At 38.5% G+C, this 19,436-nt stretch overlaps 2 protein-coding genes and 1 pseudogene across 3 annotated transcripts; 2 read left to right on the top strand and 1 right to left on the bottom strand.

Moving 5' to 3' along the window:
• Positions 1 to 2,059: 2,059 nt before the first annotated feature.
• On the bottom strand, positions 2,060 to 3,033 carry LOC148689962 (uncharacterized; annotated as a pseudogene).
• Positions 3,034 to 6,497: 3,464 nt separating this feature from the next.
• Positions 6,498 to 12,875, top strand: LOC137731184 (pyruvate, phosphate dikinase, chloroplastic). The gene is made up of 21 exons (XM_068470290.2): positions 6,498 to 6,658; positions 6,965 to 7,265; positions 7,663 to 7,719; positions 7,992 to 8,225; positions 8,416 to 8,553; positions 8,692 to 8,854; positions 8,953 to 9,188; positions 9,292 to 9,420; positions 9,513 to 9,692; positions 9,790 to 9,927; positions 10,014 to 10,178; positions 10,275 to 10,436; positions 10,520 to 10,609; positions 10,760 to 10,898; positions 11,052 to 11,229; positions 11,472 to 11,601; positions 11,711 to 11,839; positions 11,935 to 12,072; positions 12,214 to 12,291; positions 12,426 to 12,517; positions 12,604 to 12,875. The coding sequence occupies exons 2-21, from the start codon at positions 6,978 to 6,980 to the stop codon at positions 12,644 to 12,646; spliced, it is 2,907 nt and encodes a 968-aa protein (XP_068326391.2). The 5' UTR covers positions 6,498 to 6,658; positions 6,965 to 6,977; the 3' UTR covers positions 12,647 to 12,875.
• An 815-nt stretch (positions 12,876 to 13,690) lies between these two features.
• Positions 13,691 to 19,364, top strand: LOC137730966 (pyruvate, phosphate dikinase, chloroplastic). Of its 2 annotated transcripts, none has more exons than XM_068469985.2 (21): positions 13,691 to 13,830; positions 14,135 to 14,273; positions 14,374 to 14,430; positions 14,604 to 14,837; positions 14,973 to 15,110; positions 15,250 to 15,412; positions 15,510 to 15,745; positions 15,851 to 15,979; positions 16,091 to 16,270; positions 16,366 to 16,503; positions 16,583 to 16,747; positions 16,841 to 17,002; positions 17,085 to 17,174; positions 17,303 to 17,441; positions 17,621 to 17,798; positions 18,074 to 18,203; positions 18,308 to 18,436; positions 18,563 to 18,700; positions 18,795 to 18,872; positions 19,020 to 19,111; positions 19,185 to 19,364. In XM_068469985.2, exons 2-21 carry the CDS (start codon positions 14,148 to 14,150, stop codon positions 19,225 to 19,227), a joined length of 2,745 nt encoding a protein of 914 aa, XP_068326086.2. In that variant the 5' UTR covers positions 13,691 to 13,830; positions 14,135 to 14,147; the 3' UTR covers positions 19,228 to 19,364. The 2 variants fall into 2 exon arrangements, with proteins under 2 accessions (XP_068326086.2, XP_068326087.2); XM_068469986.2 differs by having other exon boundaries at positions 13,715 to 13,830; positions 14,132 to 14,273.
• Positions 19,365 to 19,436: the final 72 nt, after the last annotated feature.

Genomic DNA, 19,436 nt, shown 5'->3' with positions numbered 1-19,436 from the left:
TACACGACATAAAGGGAGCATTTTTACAAGCCACATTATTGTGGTTTGCTGACATGATAATTTCTAATCTTCACAGCTTCCTTTACCATATCTTAAAGTTGGATATCTTACTGATCGTGATCGTGATCTGACTTTACCACCTGACTTTACCACCTGGTGCTGGTGAGTGCATGCATGCTGCTTGCTTACTGGTCAGTTCTTGGTTTGGAATCTGGATGGTTATATTTTAAACTCAAATGCGGTAATATTTTAAACTCAAATGAATAAACTTTAAATTTCAATAATTCAATTTGCGGTAATATTTTAAACTCAAATGAATAAACTTTAAATTTCAATAATTCAATTTGAATGAGGATAGATAATATGATGTTGGACGTTAAAAATGTCATGTTTATATTCTATTTTTGTTTACAGATTCAATAAAGATTGTTGTTGGAACTTGGGCGTTGGAACTTTGATTTTCGAATATTTTGTATGTTGATTTAATTTTTAGATGTTGGAAGATGTAATATTATTATTTTGAATGTATTGTTAATCTATGAACTTGGATGTTGGACTTTGTATTTAGATTGGATGTTGGACTTTGTATTTAGTTCTGTACAATTTTTTTTTTCTTTCAAACAACCAAAAAAAAAAAAAAAAAAGGGACCCGTGGACCCGGCCTGAACCGGCCCGTTCCAATCGGGCCGGGTAATGTCCGGTTCTTATATTAAAAAATGTAATCCCCGGCCCGGCCTGGCCCGTTCCCTTTGAACTTAGGTCCGGTCCGTTCCCTTCAAAATTGGGCCCGGCCCGGCCCGGCCCGTGCCCAGCCCTAGTATGTATGACCAACGATTGAGTAATCATTTGTAAGCGCTCAATGAATGCCTCTGCCAGACTATTTTGGGTGTGAAGATAAGGTACTGGATGTTCAACTTCAACCTCAACTGACATGCAATAGTTATCAAAAGTTTTAGATATGAATTCTCCAGCATTATCCAATCGAATAATCAGGGTGGTGAGCCTTGAGCTTGATAACCTGAGCTAACAATTTGGAGAATGCAACGTTCCTTGTGGACAACAAGCACATATGTGACCAAAGTGTGGAGGCGTCAACCAAAACCATAAAATATCTAAATGGTCCGCATAGAGGGTGAATTCGTCCACAAATGTCCCCCTAAATCCTTTGTAGAAAAATAAGAAGATTCGAACGAATCTTGTCATAAGGAGGCTTAATAATAAGCTTTCTCATAGAACATGTTTGACATGTGATTCCTTGAATCGAACCTAAACTTCGGGTTAGTGGATACTCGTGTGATGATTTGAGGATATGGCGCATCACTGTTTGTCCAAGGTGTCTCAAATGATCATGCCAAAGTGTAATTTTGTGCACGGTCCCAAAGGTAGGGTCGGCCACATAGTGGCTCTCTATGGGCCGTATAGTCGTAGTATACAAACCATTCAGGATACGCTTCATCTTCTCTAGAATATGTTTCTGGCCATATTCGTAGGTAGTTATGCACATAAATTCAACTCCATTTTCTACATAGGTTTTAGCGTGATAATTATTATCTTTAATTTCCTTGAAACTCAACAACGTTCTTCGGGAACGCGGAGAATAAAGTGCCTCATCAATGGTCAAAATTGTACCATTGGACAACATTATACGTGTCTTACCGTATCCTTCGATCAGGTTGGATGAGCCTGACAAGGTTATTAAAGGTGCATTCTTAGGTATGAAGTTAGTGAAATAGACGCATTCACGCAAAACGGGGTGCCTGGTTGCACTATTTGCCAGACAACTAACTTTCTCATTAGTCATACCTAGAATAAAATTTAATTTGAATCAGCCACAAGCATAAAAGTTCTTAAAACAAATAACCATTCAAAATAATTTAAGTATTCAAGGATGGTAATTAGTTAAAAACTTAATATCCAAAAACAAATCACCAACAAATAATCCAAACATAAGGAAAAATTGTTCAAAATTAACCAAACAACACAAGGGGGTTCGGCCACTAGGTGGAATTCAGCCCCATTGTCTAAATTTCAACTAGAAAAATAGTTTATGTCTAAGATTCTAATCTTCCATAGGGGTGGTATTCTCCTGAAAGTCAGAAACCTCCATCTTGGTACTTTTTGGTTCGTCCACTTGCACAAAGTTTGATTCAAACTTCTTACAACAAGAATGATATTCAGCTACAACCTTCTAGGGAGCTTGGCAAACACGGGACCAATAGTCATTTGAACCACAACGATAACACATGTCTGCATCCATGGTTTCGAGTGCTTTGCCCTTATTCTTGAAGTTTGGGGCCTTAGGAGCAAGGTTAGGGCGCTTTCGGGCTTTGTTTCCTCCCTTAGATGGGCCTTGGCTCTATTGACCTTGGCGGGGTGGCTTCTGGCCGCCTCTACCACGCCTCTTTTGATGTTTTGGGCGTTGGTTTGTGCTATAGTGTGCTTCAGGCACAACAGTCTCCCCAGTAGGTCGAGCTTGATGATTCTTCATCAACAGCTGATTTTGCTTTTCAGCGAGAAGTAAAACAAAGATCAAATCCGAGAACTTAGTGAACTTCAGAGCTTTATATTGTTGCTGCAGAACAACATTAGCAGCAGAGAAGGTTGAATAAGTCTTCTCTAGGAGATCCTCTTCGGTCAAAGTTTCGTTGCAAAACTTGAGAAGTGATCGGATTCGACAAACTTATATTCATTCACAGACTTAAAGTCTTGGAAGCGCAAATGCTGCCAGTTATGTCTTGCTTCAGGCAAGAAGATGTCCTTTTGGTGATCAAAACGATCAGCCAAAACGACCCATAGTGCTCGTGGATCCTTCTCAATAAGGCACTCAGTTTGCAATGCATCATGAATATGTCTTCAGATGAAGATCATGGCAGTGGTTTTCTCAGCTTCACCAACCGGGTTTTCCATCTCATCTTCAATGACGGGATGCAAATTTTTTGCAGTGAGGTGGAACTTCACATCTTAGACCCACTTGAGGTAGTTCCTTCCAGAGACCTCCAAGGCAGTAAAGTCGAGTTTGTTCAAATTTGGCATGTTCCTATCACAAAATAAATGACAAGATGTGATTAGTATAATGGAGAAAGAAAATCAATCAATTCACATAGGAGTAGAACATTTAGGTTATAATAGACATTATGGGTTTAAATTCACATGAAAAAAGCTTCGGGTTTGCATGGGTGATGTTTTTAAGGAAAACTTTAGGTTTTCAAACCAGGCATGTTTCTAGAAACTTTAAGTTTCGAAATAATTATGAACTTCAGGTTCATATGTTCTTGCAGACAAACTCAAATACACACACACACACACACACACACAGAAATATGCAACAAGAAAATATGCAAATACAACTTCAGGTCTATAATTATAATTTAATTAATTATTTGGACTTTGGGCCAAATTTAAAGTATGGGTGAAAAATTATAAAACCCATTGGGCCTAAAAAAATAGGCAAGTAAACTCGGGGCCCAAAAACTTGGTCCAAAGCCCACGGGTGGGCTGAGTAAATTTGTACTGTGAGGTCCAGGCCCAAAGAAATTGGGCTGGGTTGGTTACGACATATCATGTAGGTGGACTAAGTATCATAGAAAAATGGGCTGCAAGTGCAAGCCCAAGGGCAGAGGCCCAAACAGGCTCTGATATGATGATTCGCGGACACGGATGCACCAGTGCATAGGCTGGGATCCGGTGCGACATGGACACAAATATACCAACACCTGGCCTGGGATCTGGTACAACGCGGAGCAAGAGGGGACTCCAAGACCGGCTTGGATAGGTGCTATTCGCAGGCCAAGCTAATGGTTTGGGCCGTTGCAAGCGAGCCCAAAAGAAAGGGAAAAATTGCAAGCTGAGAAATCGAGGCCCAATTGGGCTTGGGATGAAACCAAAAACACCCCAATCATAGCTGGGTGCGCTCGTCGAGGAAGAAGGCCAGGGCCACCGATTTAGGCAGCCGTGTTTTGGGATAAAAATTCTTGGGGCGAGTTCATGAGGCGACGTGGATCACGAATATGAACAGAGATAAAGTAATCTCAACGTTTCAACCAAAACCCAAAAAATTCAAATCGGAAAATTGAAAAATTCGACGAGATTCGAAGGAATCTTGGTCAATCTATGTCGGTGCACAAGCTTTAGGCCGTCGGGATGGTGACCTAAGGTCAAGGTTGGGCTGCAGGGCCACCTGTGATGGTGGAAGCGCCGCTAAAGGCATCGGGTTTTCTGAGTTTCAAAACCAGGAGCCAATGGCTACGGCTCTATGGTCTCGCAACTCGGTGACAGGCTATAGGCCTGGGTTAACGGCTCGGGTCATGGGTTCAAAGAACCCTAGCAATTTTCGAGTTTTTTTTTTTTTTTTTTTTTCAATTAATTCAATTCATATTCAATATATAATTTAATGAATGAACATATATTTGATGCAATTCATGGCAATATCAAATTCACATAATTCAACAATTATGGATATAATGCATACACACTTTATGTATAATCTAACATTTGAAAAATGTAAAGTTGGGTCATGCATTATGGTGAATGTTCATGCTATCAAGGCTGCAAAAATATCAAGATGAAAATTGTTGTTTTGGAAGAACCTGATTGAGTGATAATATTGGTGAACTGGTTTGATGCAAAAAGCTTCCATGTCTGATTTCTAAGCGCAACGGTAGGAGTGTGTTGATAACGTATTGTAACCTATTTTATCTGACAGGGGAAGATGATATGTTATTCCTCCTACGCAATGTCTTTATTTATAGTAATAAGAGAGAGAAGAAATCATTCTCCTCTTCCAAGGAATACAAGTCCATATAGGAAAGAATAACTAAAATAAAATATAATCTAGGATTTACATAATCACAATTAAACAAGAAGTTTATAACAATTTTTTTCACTTTTTGCACTTTTTTAACTTTGTGTGCTCTTATATTTTAATTGTATTTTTTTTATTCTTCTCGTTTTAATAAAACGACACGAATACAAAACTTGATTAACACAAACACAACACTTAGCAGACCAACATCAGAACACAAAACCACATGACTTATTCTATATTTTGAAGAAAGAATGCCTTTTTTCCTTTGTAATTTTAATCATTAAAATATTGCTTGTCAGGGGACTGCCATGAGGATAAGGAAAGAGAGAGCAGGATTCCATGGTGACGATTGTCCACCAGCGAGCCACCTGGCATGAGATCTTTGGATTCAAGTTTTCTTCGGAGGTGGAGAAAAAGAAATTTTTTATTATGATCGAAACATGAATGGTATACCATATGTTTTTCTATGAGTGGTAAAAAATTTTATTTTTTAAGTTATTAACTTTTTAACACACAAATCTCACAATTTAAATAGTAACACGTGATGTATCATCCTGTATTCCGACCACATTAAAAAACATCTTTTAAAAGAGAGATTTCATTTTTTTTAATATCAGGAATATATAATAACACTATATGTCATTATACAATTAATTTTTTTTCCTAACATCTTTATAATCACATATGATATTTCGTCTCTTGTTTCGAACTCCATCAGTAGAAGAAATGAAATGGTATAAAATCTCTTGTGGAGGAGGAAAAGGGCCCCATAATAATAAGAAATTTTTCAATGTGACCGGTACACGGGATGGTACATTATGTGTTATTATATAAATGATATGATATGTATGTTAAAAACTTAATAACTTAAAAAATAAATTTTTTCACCACTTATATAAAACATGTGATATACCTCATGTTTTTCAGTTACAATGAAAATTTTTTTTACAGTAACAATCTATTTTGGTCTGCAATTATATTGACAGCCTTGGGCTCGGGAGTTTGCCAAGTCATCATCTGGGCGTCAACCATAATACCTGACTCCCTCTTTTTTTGTTTGTTTGTTTTTTTTTTTTCCTTAGCAACTTGAAATGCTTAAAATACCCCTCATATCATCTCTTCCTTAAGATGTGGTCGTCGAAATGTGTGCCATATTTTCATTTTATCATTTTAGACAGCATCATTTCGATATTATTTGTTTTTTTAAATGTAAAAGATATTTTGGCACAAACAAACTAATCTCTTTTTAACGAAGTGTCTATATCACGTAAGATGATAGTATGTTTTAGCATTCAAATCAAACGATGACAAAAATAAAATCAGTCGCATCAAAAAATGTATTTATAGAGTTGAAATTTGAGTTGAGAATTCTAAATCTTTGCTCACTTTTCCCTAAACAACTCTTCCTGGTATTTGCTGCTATTTATTATCAAACAAGTTTCTTGTTTTTTATTTTTATTTTTTTTTCAAGTATTAACATTATCAAATAAGTTGATCATTATCCAAACCACAAGAACAACTTAATTGCGGCGGGATCTAGATCTCCGTTTTCAACCAATCGTAAACTAAAAAAAATGTCTTAATATTACTTTTCAAAACAAAATGATTGGTAGTCAATTATTTTCCACAATTTTATTGGCACAAATAATTGTGAATGGGCAGTTTTGAAAGCTGATTTAGCGCTAGAATTTGGTCCACTCATGTCGCCCATCACACCAGTAACAAAACAAAGACAACACCAACCGCCATTTTTTCTTGTCTGAAGAAGCTCTAGACCTCAACATCTCTTTGCAACTTTTGCAAGTAGAAACTCTCATCTTCTTCTGATCAGAAAAGCACTTCTGTCTTCAGCAGGTATGTGTGTGTGCATATTTGATCAAATGATTTCGGATTCTGTTTCACTGTTTGATCCATAACAAGTTATTTCTACAAGCTGTTATTGGCACTCTAAAATAGCCGCTGATCATGCATTGAGACAAGTGTTAACACAAGAGACAGAGGAGTGTAGGATGATTATTTTGCAGTGATAATAACGGTTCTCTTTTCGAATTTTTTTTTAAGATTATTTTATATTGCTTGGAACTAAATTAGTACTGATCAGTTAAAGATAGTAGTATGATTTGTATCCATTGGTAATATTTACTTGGGTTTCTCAAGCAGAGAGAGTATAAAAATGTCATCCACTGTGAAAGGCATGCTCATAAGGACTCCAGCTGAGGTTTATAGGCAGAGATTGTTCAAGGGAAAATATGTGGATCAATTTGATCTTGTTAGAGAAAACGCTTCCTTCCATGGTCTCAACTCGTCGGGTCGAGTTGTCCTCAAGCGCTGTCACCCGCAGCAGATGCAAATTATAAACACTATCACAAATCCAAACCCGAAGAGGAACGAGCCAGGACACATCGAAGCAAAAGATGTTCTGTCCCCAGTCGCAGATCAGACTGCACCAACAACCAGAAAGGTAGTTATATTGCATCCTTTTATTCAAAAGATAAAAATCCCGCTTCAGATTATTCTAATCCTTGCAAGACCTTGGATTTCTCCATCCCTTTCTAATTAGTTTTCAGTCGGATGCTTTAGTTTCGACTTGGTATTAGAATAGTTTGTGACGTTAAGGGTTGTAAAATCCAGCGTCGGAAACCTGACAAAATTTAAATAGAGCTTATACTAAGTGGTTCCGTTTCACTTCTACTAATAATTTCATCGAGGCCTTTTGTGTAAAACCTCACAACTATCGGATTGCGCACTCTAAACTCATAACAATATCATGATCAATTTGACTGGCAATCTGAACTATGTACAAGCATTTTGTTCATGGTGCTTCTAGTTCCTGAACGGTTTCTGTTTTGTTTCTGCAGCGAGTATTTACTTTTGGAAAAGGAAAGAGTGAAGGCAACAAGGCCATGAAGTCATTGGTAACTTTTACTTCACTTTCGACATGCTACCAGTACAAGAAATGGAAATTCTAGCATAGTATGGCCCGGTTTTGGATGAGGAGTTTTACTTTCATCTCAGTCGAACATAAGTTTATACTACATAACGGAATTGTTCAATTTGCACTTATCCATCGATCTACATGTTTGATTTAGTCTTAGAATTTTTTTCAATTTGTACATTTTCATTAATCTAAATGTTCGATTTAGTCATAGAATTTGAATTCTGTGTTCATCATGCCTATGCATTGTAGTTGGGAGGGAAAGGTGCAAACCTGGCGGAAATGGCTAGCATTGGGCTATCCGTCCCACCTGGACTTACTATTTCAACAGAAGCATGCCAAGAGTATCAGGTCAATGGCAAAGATTTACCACAAGGTTTGTGGGAGGAGATATTAGAGGGCTTAGAGAGTGTGCAGAAGGACATGGGTGCTATTCTCGGTGACCCTGCCAAGCCTCTACTCCTCTCCGTTCGCTCTGGTGCTGCGGTAAGAGTTCTTTCAGTTCCAATTATTCTCAGTTCTTTCAGTTCCAATCACAGCCGTTGTAGCAATAGTTCACAAGGGCACATATGGAGACGCATTTATGTAATTTTAAGCAATGGCGCATTTACTACAATCTGTTTAATAATAATTAGTTTATGACGTACACCAACTGATTTTCACTCTATATACCTAGATTTCCATGCCCGGTATGATGGACACTGTCCTCAACCTTGGACTGAATGATGAGGTGGTTGCTGGTTTGGCCGCAAAAAGTGGAGAGCGCTTTGCTTATGACTCGTACAGACGTTTTCTAGACATGTTTGGAGATGTTGTAAGTGGTTTTATTGAGGCATTTCACAATGTTCATGTGTCTAAATATTGAAAATTTTCTCAATTTTGGCATAATAATTTCAACCTTATCTTTTCTCTTTCAAGACATATTCTGAATTCAAAAGTTTTACGTTTGAAGGTTATGGGAATTCCACACTCATCATTCGAGGAGCAGTTGGAAAAACTAAAAGGTACGAAAGGAGTTGAGCTTGACACAAAGCTAACAGCCTCTGATCTTAAAGAACTGGTAGAACAATACAAAAATGTGTATCTCGAAACCACGGGTGAAAAGTTCCCTTCAGGTACAAAGTAAAACGCGGACAACTTCTTCATGTTTTTCCACATTTTCATAGCTCACCTCTTTATGTTAATTTGTACTTGTCCCCATGGATATCTGCAGATCCAAAACAACAGCTACTGTTGGCTATCAAAGCAGTTTTTGATTCATGGGACAGTCCAAGGGCCAATAAATACCGGAGCATCAATCAGATAACCGGTTTGAAGGGAACCGCAGTTAACATTCAATGCATGGTTTTTGGGAACATGGGAAATACTTCAGGGACAGGTGTTTTGTTCACTAGGAATCCAAGCACCGGAGAAAGGAAGCTTTATGGCGAATTTTTAATCAATGCTCAGGTATTTGATACAACTATACAAAACTTCTGCTTCTAAGTCGATAGTAATAGACACTATTTTTCCTATGGTTTTGTGAAAGTAACTCCATAACGGAATTGAACAGGGAGAAGATGTAGTTGCCGGCATTAGGACGCCAGAAGACTTGGATACTATGAAAAATTGTATGCCAGAAGCTTATGAGGAGCTTGTGGAGAACTGTGAAATTCTAGAAAAGCATTACAAAGATATGATGGTAAGAGTTATCATTTCCATATATGATATTCCTATCAGCATTACATTCACATTTTCCGGTTCATGGGAACGCATGTTTTTGTACATTTGCAGGACATTGAGTTCACAGTCCAAGAAAATAGGTTGTGGATGTTACAATGCCGCGCTGGAAAGCGTACTGGTAAAGGTGCGGTTAAGATAGCTGTAGACATGGTGAACGAAGGGCTTGTGGATAAGCGTGCTGCAATCAAGATGGTGGAACCACAGCACCTGGACCAACTTCTTCACCCACAGGTATTTATGCTCATTTCTAAGTTCACATATCATAGGCCCATTTGTATAATGTACCGATGGATTTATGACTTCCTTATGTATAATTTTGTCTAACTAGTTTGAGAATCCAACCGCTTACAAAGACAAAGTGATCGCCACTGGATTACCAGCATCTCCAGGAGCAGCCGTAGGGACAGTCGTATTCAGTGCTGATGATGCTGAAGCATGGCATGCACAAGGAAAGAGTGTCATCCTGGTAAGCTAAATGTTCTTTTTGTCCTGGAATATGTGGAGCCATGGCCCTGTTTCATCATTACGAATTGTTGTTGTACATATTCATAGGTAAGAACAGAGACTAGCCCCGAAGATGTTGGAGGTATGCATGCTGCTGCAGGGATCTTGACAGCTAGAGGTGGCATGACATCTCATGCAGCCGTTGTAGCCCGTGGGTGGGGCAAATGTTGTGTTTCTGGCTGCGCTGACATCCGAGTAAATGACGCTGAGAAGGTGGTTTACATTGTTTTCTCTTTATGAACATTATCTATTGTTGTAAAGTCTAAAGAGAAAATGACATAATTTGGTTCGTTCATTGATGATTTACAGCTGGTTGTGATCGGGAATACAGTGGTCAATGAAGGAGAATGGCTTTCACTCAACGGATCCACTGGCGAAGTCATATTAGGAAAACAGCCACTTTCTCCTCCCGCTTTAAGTGGCGATTTGGAGACCTTCATGTCTTGGGCTGATAAAGTCCGGCGTCTCAAGGTACCATATTGTTTGTGTATTATGGTTTTCATTGTTACCACTAGCATTTCTCTATAAAAAGTTGTGTGGTAATGCTATTATAGGTTATGGCAAACGCGGACACACCTGAAGATGCTCTAACAGCAAGAAATAACGGTGCGGAAGGGATTGGACTTTGCAGGACAGAGCACATGGTAACTACTTTTACTTACTAAAGTGTTTAGTTGGATGTGTAATGTTTTATGGTTTGCTGCAAGTTCCATCACTGTCGTACTTCTGTTTGCTTAACAAATCGTGTCATGTTAGAGATCTCTTCTGATATTTCTGTGTTTTTTATTTTCTAGTTTTTCGCTTCGGATGATAGAATAAAGGCGGTAAGAAAAATGATCATGGCAGTTACAACTGAACAGAGGAAGGCGACACTGAACCTCTTACTACCGTATCAAAGATCTGATTTTGAAGGAATTTTCCGGGCAATGGATGGTAAACGCTTTGAAGTTTGCTAGTATTTTCACCTCATGGACCACTAATACAACAAAATTCTCAAGGATTGTTAGGCTCTGAGGCTATGCGTTTAAAAATTAATCTACATTTTTCTTTAGATTTGTAATTGTTGGCTATCTATCATAATGTCAGGTCTTCCAGTAACAATCCGCCTGTTAGACCCTCCACTTCATGAATTTCTTCCAGAAGGTGACTTAGAACAGATTGTCGGCGAACTATCTGCAGAGACTGGCATGACTGAGGATGAAGTATTCTCAAGAATTGAGAAATTATCAGAAGTAAACCCCATGCTTGGTTTCCGCGGCTGCAGGTTTGGTGGCTCTCCATTCTTCACATGGGCTCTCTAAAGTGAATGAAGTTCATCAGTGAAAGAAATAGTAAACATGTTTTATTCACTCACAAAATATGTTTACTATTTCTTTCAAATATCACATGTTTCGCTGCGCGAATGCTTATATGCTTAATGTCATAAACTTCAAGTCAAGAAGTTCAAAGATGCACAAATATGATCTCTTTGTTATTGATGAAAAGTTTGTTCTGATGTTTTAACAGGTTGGGGATATCATATCCAGAACTCACCGAAATGCAGACGCGTGCAATCTTTCAAGCCGCAGTCTCAATGAGCAACCAGGGTGTCAAAGTTTTCCCCGAGATAATGGTTCCCCTTGTCGGAACACCTCAGGCATGATCCTCCAATTCTTGTTCCTCCCTTTCTTCGTTCTGATTATTTATTTGCAAAATAAATGTGAAGTGATGGAAAGTGAATCCTGAATGAAAATTTTCCCTTTCAGGAACTAGGACATCAAGTGAGACTCATTCACAGTGTTGCGGTCAAGGTGTTCTCCGAGATGGATACTACCTTGAGTTATAAGGTTGGGACTATGATTGAGATCCCTAGAGCTGCTCTGGTTGCAGATGAGGTAAGGTTAAATTGATAGGCTGACTTCGTTATTTAAAACTAAACTGAATAAAACAATATTCATCGTCCTATTTTTTCTTTTATCGACAATGATAGATTGCGAAGGAAGCTGAGTTCTTCTCCTTCGGGACCAATGATCTCACACAAATGACATTTGGCTACAGTAGAGATGATGTGGGCAAGTTTCTACCTATCTACCTTGCGAAAGGCCTTCTTCAAAGTGATCCATTTGAGGTTAGTCACATTTATGCAAGTCCACGCAGGCTTCGTTGTAGATAGGTTTTTCCCGAATAGCACCAGAATCATCTTACAAGGGAATTAAAAAAAAGAACAAAAAGGAAAAGGACACTAACAGTCAAAATGCACTGCTTTCAGGTACTTGATCAAAGAGGTGTTGGGCAGCTCATCAAGATGGCCACGGAAAAGGGGCGCGCATCTAAGCCTAGCTTAAAGGTGACCGGAAATGCATAGATTATGAGCATTCTATCACAAATTGGGGTGTCAATTTATATCGACGATGTGTCATACAGTCACAAGATTTTTGTTTTTTCTGTTCTGATATTTTCACATGGTAATTATACTAACAGGTTGGAATATGCGGAGAGCATGGTGGGGAGCCTTCTTCTGTTGCATTCTTTGCAGAGGCTGGACTAGACTATGTTTCGTGTTCTCCGTTCAGGTTCGTTTGCTTTTATCTATCTTATTTAGGCTGCATAAACTACTTTTATAACCAGATCAAATTCCTGATCCTAAATTCTTTGACAGGGTACCTATTGCTAGGCTAGCAGCTGCTCAAGTTGCTGTGTGAGAAAGATTGCATAACCAGCGACTCTGCACTTGTAAATAAATGGAGTTTTTCTGTTGTTTATACAAATCCTTTGTCATTATATAGAAACCAAAATACAGGGGAAATAATATATACATATATATGTTCATATTACTTGATAAAGAACAAGGATAAAAACAAATTAGAAATGTGAATACTTGTTCGGCTTCGATCTTTTGGGAATAAATTATCTCTAATGTTAGACGTGTCACTTGGTACAACTGTACAAGTTGCATATGTATTTGGATTGATCACATTTATGATGTATATAGAGCAATCTGCATAATCTACAGACACTTAGAACTCAAGAATTGCTGTAGACTCAAACATCCCTAGAGGGCTGCTTCATATTGTTTCTAGAACACGTCGAAAATGTTACATGAGATTCGAACAGATCAAACTTGAGCCATGAGCAATATCTTCAGTAATTAAAGTTAACTTGGTGCGGAGGACAATGGTAGTAATATATATGACATGTTGTTTGTTAGATGGCCCCCAACACCACAAAGTTTGAAGCACTTGCAAGCAGAGGCGCTTCCTATAGAAGCATATCGAAAGGCAGCGTAGCTTGTTATTCAGATTTCTGAATTCAAATTGACAGAGTGGTGCTTAAGGTTTTTATGTGTTTGTATTAGCTTGTCAGCAACCAATAAAGTTTCAACGCCGAAAATTCCAAGCCTTGCAACTAAGAACGAAATTCATAGTACAAAATGTATTAATATTAAAAGAAAAAAAATTAGTCATTTCTAAACGATAAGAGCTGATGTAGTCAACTTGACTGCACTCTGATTTAGATCTCGTTTTCAGCTTTTAGTGAAATAAAAAAAGCTTTTAATATTGCATTTTACAACAAATGAGTAATAGATAAGTTCCAAACTTTTAGAGTGTTTAATGAAAAAAAAAAAAAAAAAAAAAGGAAGAAGATAATTACCATAGTTAGCCATTAGATGTGACATGTCATCGGGCACGTGTCACGATGCAGTAGATAATGTTTCCCAGCTGAAAGGGCAACTATGTAGTAGCCATTAGACATGTACTATATATAATATCACACCATTAAAGTCACAACGAATTAAGAATTGGAGCTCAGGATCTCTTTACAACTTTTGCAAGTAGTTCTCGACTGTTCTTCTGAAGAAAAAAAAAAGCACTTCAATCTTCAACTGGTTTGTATATTTGCATATTTGATCATATGACTTTGAATTCTGTTTCACTCCTTGACCCATAGAAAATTCATTTTCGAAAGCTGTTATTAGCATTCTAAAACAGTCAATTATGTGCTCCGTCCTAATGAAAAATATCAAGATCGGGAGTGCGTAATGACTATTTTGCAGTGCTTGTAACAATTTCATTTTCGAATCTAATTAGTATGATTTCTATTAAGATTTAAGTATTTCATATTTCTTGGAAGTTGATTATTACTGATTAATGAAACATTCATTGTAATATTGACTTGGGTTTCTAAAGCAGAGAAAGTATAAAAATGCCGCCCACTGTGAAAGCCAACCCCGAAGAAGTAAACGGGATCACGAATCCAATCCTGAAGAAGTATGAGCCCGGAGCCGTTCTGTCCCCAGTTGCAGTTCCAAGTGCACCACCAACCAAAAAGGTACTATATCACGATCAATTTAGGCTAGTTATGAACTACGTGCAAACATATTGTTCATGGTGCCTCTAGTTCCTGAAGGGCTTCTCCTTTGTTTCTACAGCGAGTATTTACTTTCGGAAAAGGAAAGAGTGAAGGAAACAAAGGCATGAAGTCATTGGTAAGTTTTACTTCACTTTCCCGATTTGGCAAGAGGAGTTTAAATTTGATACCAATCGGACATATGTTTATGTAACATAACAGAATTGTCCAATTCGTACTTGTCCATTGATCTACATGTTCGATTTAATCATAGAATCTGAATTCCGTGTTCATCATGGCTATGCCTTGTAGTTGGGAGGGAAAGGTGCAAACCTGGCAGAAATGGCTAGCATTGGCCTATCCGTCCCGCCTGGACTTACTATATCAACAGAAGCATGCCAAGAGTATCAGCTCAATGGCAAAGACTTACCTCTAGGTTTGTGGGAGGAGATATTAGAGGGCTTGGAGATTGTGCAAGAGGACATTGGTGCTGTTCTTGGAGATCCTTCCAAGCCTCTTCTCGTCTCTGTTCGCTCTGGTGCCGCGGTAAGAGTTCTTTCAATTACTATTTACAGCCGTAATGTCTTATGTAGTACTTTAGAATGGCACCTTTGACAACGGTCTGTTTAACAATAACTAATCTATGTCTTGCACCAACTGATTTGTGAGCTATGTACCTAGATTTCCATGCCTGGCATGATGGACACTGTCCTCAACCTTGGGCTCAATGACGAGGTGGTTGCTGGTTTGGCCGCAAAAAGTGGAGAGCGCTTTGCTTATGACTCTTACAGACGGTTCCTGGACATGTTTGGCGATGTTGTAAGTGGTTTTATTGATGCATTTCACAATGTTTATGTGTCTAAACTAGATATTTTTATCTAAACTTTGGCTTAATAAATTCAACCTTATCTTTTCTGTTTCAAGATGCAATCTGAATTAATCAATTATACATTTGAAGGTTATGGAAATTCCACACTCATCATTCGAGGAGAAATTGGAAAAACTAAAACGTAAAAAAGGAGTTGAGCTTGATACAAAGCTAACAGCTTCTGATCTTAAAGAGCTGGTAGAACAATACAAAAATGTTTATCTCGAAACAACGGGTAAAAAGTTCCCTCCAGGTACAAATCAAACCGCCAAAAACTTCTTCGTATTTTCCACTTCTGCGTAGCACAACTCTGTATGTTTACATGTCCTTGTCCCCGTGAATATCTGCAGATCCAAAACAACAGCTTCTCTTGGCTGTTAAAGCAGTTTTTGATTCTTGGGACAGCCAAAGGGCCATTAAATACCGGAGCATCAATCAGATAACTGGTTTGAAGGGAACCGCGGTTAACATTCAATGCATGGTTTTTGGGAACATGGGAAATACTTCAGGGACAGGTGTTCTGTTCACTAGGAATCCAAGCACCGGTGAAAGGAAGCTTTATGGCGAGTTTCTAGTCAATGCTCAGGTTTTTGACACCACTATATATACCTAACTTCTCCTTCTAAGTCGACAACAATATAGACTCTTTTGTTAGGGTTTAATGAGTAGCTCCAAAATTGGAATTGAACAGGGAGAAGATGTAGTTGCCGGGATCAGGACGCCAGAAGACGTGGATGCTATGAAAAATTGCATGCCAGAAGCTTACAAGGAGCTTGTGGAGAACTGTGAAATTCTAGAAAAACATTACAAAGATATGATGGTAAGATTTTTCATTTCCATGTATTTTATTCCTTTTAGTATTTCATTCACAGTTTTTCGGTTATCAGAACATATGGTTTTAGGAAAATAAAGCATGGGGAAAAATTTGCAGGACATCGAGTTTACAGTCCAAGAAAATAGGTTGTGGATGTTGCAATGCCGCGTTGGAAAGCGTACTGGTAAAGGAGCGATTAAGATAGCTGTAGACTTGGCTAATGAGGGGCTCGTGGACAAGCGCACAGCAATCAAGATGGTGGAACCACAGCACCTTGACCAACTTCTTCACCCACAGGTATTTAGGCCAGACATGCATATGCGTTATCAATGCATCCATGAATAAACACACTAAGGATTTTTAACTTCTTCTGTATATATTTGTCCGATCAGTTTGAGAATCCAACCGCTTACAAAAACAAAGTCATCGCCACTGGATTGCCTGCATCTCCAGGAGCAGCTGTAGGGACAGTCGTGTTCAGTGCTGAGGATGCCGAAACATGGCAGGCACAAGGAAAGAGTGTCATCTTGGTAAAATTTTATCCATGTTCGTCTTATTCACTGTTAACTTTTTTCTCTTTCCGACACACTTTGAGTTGTGCATATATAGGTAAGGACTGAAACTAGCCCCGAAGATGTTGGGGGTATGCATGCAGCTGCAGGGATCCTGACAGCCAGAGGAGGCATGACATCTCATGCAGCTGTTGTAGCCCGTGGGTGGGGCAAATGTTGTGTTTCTGGCTGCGCTGATATCCGAGTAAATGACGCTGAGAAGGTTGTTTCCATTGTTTACTCTTTATAAACAATCTCCCGCAGTAAAACCGAAAGTGAAAATGGCATAACTGGGTTTTGTTCATTGATGAAACAGCTGGTTGTGATCGGGAACACGGCGATCAAAGAAGGAGAATGGATTTCGCTCAATGGATCCACTGGTGAAGTCATATTAGGAAAACAGCCACTTTCTCCTCCGGCTTTTAGTGGCGATTTGGAAACCTTTATGTCTTGGGCTGACAATGTCCGGCGTCTCAAGGTACCATATTTTCTTGCCTTATTTTTTTTCACGTGTCCCATTTCCAACATCTCCATAAAAACTTGTGGCAATGCTGAAACAGGTTATGGCGAATGCTGACACACCTGAAGACGCGCTAACTGCAAGAAATAACGGTGCACAAGGGATTGGACTTTGCAGGACAGAGCACATGGTAACTATTTTTCCGTTGCTAAAAATGTTTGGCTGGATTTGTAATGTTCTATCAATGTTGTAGCCTTGTTTCATTGCAATTTTGTGTTATAGAGCTCTTTTGTTATTTCTCTTGTTTTTGTGCTACAGTTCTTTGCTTCGGATGATAGAATAAAGGCGGTAAGAAAAATGATCATGGCGGCTACACCTGAACAGAGGAAGGTGGCATTGGACCTCTTACTGCCATATCAAAGATCTGACTTTGAAGGAATTTTCCGTGCAATGGATGGTATTTTTCACAAATGTTAATTTATGAATTTGAAATTTTCTTATTCTTACCTCATTGACTGCGACAAAACTATCCGGAAGTCTTGGATCTAAATCTACTTGTTTATCATTTTGTCAATATTTTGCTGTATATTTGTTGTTGTAGTAGCTTATTTATCACATAATTTTATGAATTTCCAGGTCTTCCTGTTACAATCCGCCTGTTAGACCCTCCACTTCATGAATTTCTTCCAGAAGGTAACATGGAACAGATTGTTGGCCAACTAACTGCAGAGACTGGCATGACTGAGGACGAAGTTTTTTCGAGAGTTGATAAATTATCAGAAGTAAACCCGATGCTTGGTTTCCGTGGCTGCAGGTTGTTGGCTCTTCAATCTCCGCACAAACTCACAAATAATTTTCTCAAAATTTCTCTAACAAAGCTCTTTTAACAGATGAACTTCAATCAGCGAAAAACCATAAAATTAGTTACCTGTCGCTTTGTATCCATAATAATGTTATATGGAAATATGGCACAAGTTTGATATCTTGGTGTCGCATGTTTTCGCTACATGAATGTTATATGCTTAAATAGTTGATAAATAGTTGATCTCTTTGTTATTGATGAAAGGGTTCTAATGATGTAATCAACAGGCTAGGCATATCGTACCCAGAACTCACTGAAATGCAGGCCCGTGCAATCTTTCAGGCTGCAGTCTCAATGAGCAACCAGGGTGTCAAAGTTTTCCCCGAGATAATGGTTCCCCTTGTCGGAATACCTCAGGCATGATCCTGCAATTCTTTTTCCTCCCTTTCTTCTTTCTCTTAATTTATTTGTGAAAAAAAATGAGATGCAAATTCAATCCTGATTGAATATTCGTCTTTCAGGAACTAGGACATCAAGTGAAGGTCATTCACAGTGTTGCAGTTAAAGTGTTCTCCGAGATGGGTACCACCTTGAGCTATAAGGTTGGAACCATGATTGAGATCCCTAGAGCTGCTCTTGTTGCAGATGAGGTAAGGCTAAATTGATATGTTTTCCCTTTTATTTTTTACTTTTTGAAACTTCCCTCCGTAGGAGGAAGATGATGTTCATATTTTCTACTAAATTATATGATGTTTATCTTCTATCAACTATTACAGATTGCGAAAGAAGCTGACTTCTTCTCCTTCGGGACCAATGATCTCACCCAAATGACCTTTGGATACAGTAGAGATGATGTGGGCAAGTTTCTACCTGTTTACCTGTCCAAAGGCCTTCTTCAAAGCGATCCATTCCAGGTTAGTCATAATTGCAGATAGGGGTTTTCCAATGGCACCAGAATCGTTTTATAAGGGAACATTAAAATAATTCAAACTGATTTGTTGACTGCAGGTACTGGATCAAGGAGGTGTCGGGCAGCTCATCAAGATGGCCACGGAAAAGGGACGTGCAGCTAGGCCTAGCTTAAAGGTAACTGGCATTGCAGTGATTTTAAGCATCCTATCACAAATTTGGGTGTGAACTTAATATTGATGATGCTCCATATGGTTACAAGATTTTTCTTCTTCCATTATTTTCTTCTTCTGATATTTTCGCACTGTGATTATAAATGAACAGGTTGGAATATGTGGAGAGCATGGTGGAGAGCCTTCTTCTATTGCCTTTTTTGCAGAGGCCGGACTAGACTATGTTTCGTGCTCTCCATTCAGGTTATCTTTTTCTTTCCTCTATCAACTTAAAGTTGCATCCAGATCAAATTCCTGATCCTAAATTCTTTGACAGGGTACCTATTGCTAGGCTAGCAGCAGCTCAAGTTGCTGTGTGAGAAATACTGCATAACAGCGAATCTGCACTTGTAAATTTTTATTTATTTTTCATATTAATTTATAAGAACAGGGAAAATAAAGTGGGATCTTTGCGAATAAATTATCTTTAATGTTAAACTCGTGACTTGATACAACAGTACAAGTTGCATTCCTGTGTTTGCATTGATCACATGCATGATATTTATATAGCAATCTACAGAATCGGCAC

This window comes from Pyrus communis, chromosome 16 (genome assembly GCF_041283825.1).
Source record: "Pyrus communis isolate YQ-2024b chromosome 16, ASM4128382v1, whole genome shotgun sequence".
Lineage (NCBI taxonomy): Eukaryota > Viridiplantae > Streptophyta > Magnoliopsida > Rosales > Rosaceae > Pyrus > Pyrus communis.
The sequence above is the reverse complement of the archived record's forward strand: the minus strand, read 5'-3'. Positions and strand labels throughout refer to the sequence as shown.